The sequence below is a fragment of the Lycium barbarum genome, chromosome 3, assembly GCF_019175385.1.
Source record: "Lycium barbarum isolate Lr01 chromosome 3, ASM1917538v2, whole genome shotgun sequence".
Classification (NCBI taxonomy): domain Eukaryota; kingdom Viridiplantae; phylum Streptophyta; class Magnoliopsida; order Solanales; family Solanaceae; genus Lycium; species Lycium barbarum.
In genome coordinates, this window is record NC_083339.1 from 8,404,491 (window position 1) to 8,409,804 (window position 5,314).

General features: G+C 34.9%; 2 protein-coding genes across 2 annotated transcripts; both read right to left on the bottom strand.

Moving 5' to 3' along the window:
• Window positions 1–788: 788 nt before the first annotated feature.
• Window positions 789–2,938, bottom strand: LOC132630234 (uncharacterized). Its single transcript, XM_060345825.1, has 4 exons — window positions 2,432–2,938; window positions 2,026–2,301; window positions 1,041–1,127; window positions 789–938 (listed from the first exon to the last, which is right to left on the bottom strand). The coding sequence occupies exons 1-4, from the start codon at window positions 2,936–2,938 to the stop codon at window positions 789–791; spliced, it is 1,020 nt and encodes a 339-aa protein (XP_060201808.1).
• A 42-nt stretch (window positions 2,939–2,980) lies between these two features.
• LOC132630235 (uncharacterized) lies at window positions 2,981–4,550 on the bottom strand. The gene is made up of 3 exons (XM_060345826.1): window positions 3,949–4,550; window positions 3,127–3,653; window positions 2,981–3,042 (listed from the first exon to the last, which is right to left on the bottom strand). Exons 1-3 carry the CDS (start codon window positions 4,548–4,550, stop codon window positions 2,981–2,983), a joined length of 1,191 nt encoding a protein of 396 aa, XP_060201809.1.
• Window positions 4,551–5,314: the final 764 nt, after the last annotated feature.

A 5,314-nucleotide genomic window follows, 5' to 3' on the forward strand; every position in this document is an offset into this window, starting at 1 on the left:
GGAGCTGGAGGCGCGGGAGCTGGAGGCGCGGGAGCTGAAGCCCCTGGAGCTAATGGTGAAGCTGCTCCAGACTCCTCTGACGATGAAGACGTAGCAGAGTCGGCTGGCCGGGACGTAATATCACGCATCATCTGAGCAAGGGTCCGAATCCCGACTTTGTATCCTGAAATAATATTTTGTCCTTAACTTATCATAATTAAATCCAGATTATTCCACTGTACAAAAATACGGGTTCTAACAACAAGCTAGCGCAAATAGTTGTATACACATTCAGAGTTGTATCCACAAGTTGCTGTATCTAGTATCAGCAGATGTTGAATACATCCACATACAGAATATCCATCTGCAGTCAGTAATGTATCCACTCAAAGCTGTATTCATAAAAAAAAATTGTATACGCATTCAGAGCTGTATTCACAGATTGCTGTATCTAGTATCAGCAGATGTTGTATACGCATTCTCTGTTTGTATTCACACATTGCTGTATCTAGTATAAGCAGATGTTGATAATGGCTTGAAAATCTCTTGTAAAATTAAGAAAAGATACATTTGAATAATAGACATGGGGCTACGAACGTTCGAAATCCCAAAAGGTAAAATTAATGGTATTCATAGCCTTGTCACAAAATCACAAAACTTTTTTTCAAGTCTTCTATTTTCAATATAAGAATACAAGAATACAAGAGTACCCTTGTTTGAGGATTGGAGAACACCAACCAGATATGAAGATCATAGATTTGTTAAGACTCCAAAATTTTAGTTCTGCTGATTTCAAAAGCAGACAGTGCCTATGTATTAGACTCAGGTCCTGCAGGTTTTGCATTGAGAAGTGGTTGCAGTGCCTTAACAACTATGGTCATATTTGGCCAAAAATCTGCCTCATATTGAACACAAAGTGCTGCTACTGCTGCCATCTCAGAGGAAATTATACATAAAATCTATAAATGGAATAAAGTTAGAAATTTATAACATGAAGTAATCCAAGATTTCTTAGACTATTTTCTCTACAAAATAATACTAGCAAAGATCAGTGTGAAAACATTGGCAATTGCTTTTGCAGGACAGTCATTATTTAGCTTTGGATCAACACACTGTTTCATTTTGTCTTCACTTAATCTTGGAGTTGCCTGCAGAAAGTTCGATCATGAATTAATAGACTATTCGTATAAACGATGAGTTGTATCCACAAGCTGCTGTACCTAGTATCAGCAGATGTTGAATACGCATTATCGGTTGTATCCACACATTATTGTAGCTAGTATCAGCAGATGTTGAATACATCCACAGACAGAATTTCCATATGCACTCAGTAATGCATCCACACAAAGTTGTATTCACACGAAAGTTGTATTTTGGATTCAGAATATACTGGATACAAGTTAGTACAACTAGCTATTTTTTTGTATGCATAATTGTATTCACACATAGCTGTATATGCAATCAGCATATACAGAAAAGAGTGAAACAAGATTTTGTATACATGCAATCAGTAATGTATCCACACAAAACTGTATTCACAGAAAATTGTATTCTGGTTCCGGGATATCTTGGATACAAATCATTCAAATAGCTGTAGAACATAGTTGATAGACATCATTCTTTCAAACAATCTGTTTCTGCTTTCAAATCTTTAGTATAGTTTAATTGCTAAAATTTAGTATTGGTACAGTTTTAAATCATGAACAAAATACACCACAGATATTTCAATGCTTTCATATAAAATCGTTTCATTTATTCAGTGTTCCAAACAAACATACAGGACCAAAAAATCAGGGAACATAAACGACAATCGTTCTTTGCAGTTGATTTGGTCCAATATTGAAAAAAATTAGACAGCAAGTTTTAGAATGGAACCACCAACTACTTTCTTCGGGGCTCATTTGTACAAGAACGCCTATTATGTCCAACATGTCCACACCTACTACACGAATTTGTACGTTTAGTTGAAAACCATTCAGATAAAGAATTATCGCGCTTCTTCTTTGGCCTTCCAGGCGGTCTCTTGTATCTCGGTGGAAAAAATACCTCTTCCAAAATGTAGCCAGGTATTTTCCATTCACTCTCATCGGGTAGAGGATAAACTGGGATATCATAAGTCTTCATCACAGTTTCAGGTTTGTATATTTTTGAGCAATAGTTGTCGGCTGTGAGATTTTTTTTCTTAAGAACAGCCCAGGCATGTGGGCAGGGAATCTCCTCCATCTGAAACTCTTTGCAACTGCATGTCTTCTTTTGAATACAAACTATGAAACGCCGCCCCTCATCAATTACCGTGTGCACATATTCGGTTGATGGTATAACCTAAGAAACAATACAAAAATATATTAGCATGTTACAGGCATATTTCAACTAATATATAAATTTAAGAATCATACAGACCATGAAATATACCGAAGAAATTAAATACACAAACATATACACAGAAACTAACCGTCATGCGTGCAGATTTACGCTCATTAATGGTAAGCATTTCATTGAATTTCTTCCCAAGTGTTGTGAATGTATATGAACCATTTTGTCGGTTAGTGAAATTCCAGCGCCCAAACATAATCCTAACTTCTTCCAGAAAATCAAATATTGGTAATTCTCTTGCTTGTACGAGAGCTGAATTGATAGACTCAGCAATATTAGACGTCATTGTCCATGATCGGTTGACTGGAGCATAAAGCCTAGACCACTTTTCCCTTCCGGCTAACTCCAAGTAATCCTTTACACGAATATCCACCGTCTCAACCTTTTCCATTAGCATGTCAAACTCATCCTGTGTATACGCTTTTGCCATTGCATAGTACACCCCACTCAGCACCTTGTGACTCTTTCTATATTTATTGTATACATTCTTCCAAAGATGCCATATACATGCAAAATGGGGAACATTAGGATATACTTTGGATACAGCCTTGATGATGCTTTCATGCCTATCAGATACAACATACATGCTCTCCCGTAGCCCATAAGCTTCCTTGAACTGTTCGAAGAATCATGTCCAAGACTTATCATTTTCTGAATCAATCACGCCATACGCCAAAGGCAGTATGTTCCCTGCAAAATCAGTTGAATACATAATTTTTTTTTTTAAAGTTCTATAAGCTTTTTATATAACTAAAATGATCGATTTTGAAATACCTGCACCATCCATCGTGCTCGCTGAAACAAATGTTCCATTGTATGCTGTTTTGATGTGGCTGCCATCTACAACCACGATGGGTCGACAACATTCAAACCCTTTTATAAAGGCATACAATGCTACAAAAATATACAAGAACTCATTTTCAGATGTTTTCTTCATTCTTATATGAGAACCTGGGTATGTTTTATCCAAAATGTATACGTATCCCGGCAATTTCTTGTATGACTCGGCTGGCTCACCCCTTAACTCCGTCATAGCCTTTTCTTTAGCACGCCATGCTTTCATATATGGCACATCCACCCCAAAATCATTTTTAACATCATCTACTATATCACTAGGCACATACTTCCTCTTATAATTTCTAAATTTTGGCTTAATAATGCCAGCTATAAAACCACTACTAGCTTGATGTTGCGTATACACCTTATCCTTCAATGGACATGTATGTTTCTCTACGAACTCTCTGATTTTGAACATAGCTGATCTGTTGATACTTGAAGCTTTCAATTTCCACTCACATTGTCTAGAAAGACATGCAAGGGTGTAGCTGCAATACCAGATATGTATATATATATATATATATATATATATATATATATATATATATATATATATATATATATATAGTCGGAAATACACATCATATGATTATTCAAAAAAGTGAATTTAGAAAATATATAATAATCAAAACACACATATAATCATGTATTCAAATTTAGTAGACATACGTATAAGCAGTTTAATACACTACCCTAGCATATTTGTATTCAATTTATAGAGGTATACAAATACATAAAAAAAATCAGTAACTAACTAACCTTACTGAATTTGACCTCTCTGTTCGGAATTGAAATCTATTGTCAATAGCATACTTCGTCATCACAGCTTTCAAAGTTTCCTTATCATTGTATACCTGATTTACCATGACTTCTTTTTTATTACGGTTTGAAATTATGAAATCGTTCTCTCCTGCGAATATAACTATTTCCTTACTAGAAGCTGATGCCGCCAGTGCTATCGAATCATTAGCATCCATTTCGTGTATACCATTTGTATCTGCTATTGCTAGGCTACCTTGAATAACAATTTCGCCCGATAGACTGTATTCACTCGTCCTATCAGTTGTTGTGATACACAACGGATACATCCCGAACTGCCTATTCTCTTTCTTCAGTTCAACATACACCCGGACACTCATGTCGTTGTGTATTTCCATAGGCATGGAATTACAGTCGATCGTATATTTGATAGTGATTTTTTTTATACTTGTATCTATTCGCACCTGCTTCGCTATTGCATCAACTAACTCATCATATGATGCATACTCTTTGAAAACTACTGCATCTATAGAGTAATTAACGAAACAATTGTCATCGTTCCAAAAACCAGAATGTCGAATTACCGCTGTTATATTAGACATTACTTGAATTTAGAACGGAAAATTCAGGACTGCAAAAAAATAGCAACAAAATCATCCGTAAGACTGTTATATCATCTATATCTGTATAAATTGGTCATGAACATAAATTGAACTATTAATTACCTTTTGCTGTATATAATGGCGACGAGATGAATCCAACAATGTTTGTATACGTCAACAAAAAGGATTTACGTAGAAACTGATACATACAACACCGAAGTTGACATACACAAACGCAAGAGATTCACAATTGAATTCTAAATTTTGACTAAAATTGCTCTGTTTTCAGCTACTGATGATGCAGATTTTAATTCAAATTCGAATGTATGGAGGAATAAAGAGTCGTGTTAATTTTTGGAAGATATCTGTTAAGCATGATTTTAGGAAGATTATATTTTTGTTTGCCATGTTTACAAAGATTCGGTTCCAAGATTTCAGCAACTTTTAACTTATTGTATATTGAATACAGCGTGAAACTAATTCTGAATACACGCAGATAAATGGGTAGGATTTGCTACGATACGTAAATAATGAAAGTGTTGCTACAGTGAATCTTTTACACCCAAATGTTAGTCATTTGTGAAATTTGCCCTTTAAAATATGGACTATGAATATGTAATTTTGACCCATAAATTATTTATAACTGAAATTTTCCCATCTTTAAAACCAACAAAAGCAACAAATTTAGGGCATACCATTTAATAAAAAAGAATATTTTTTTCCAACAATCTTTAAATTAATACTATATGCAAGAACAAAGAAAG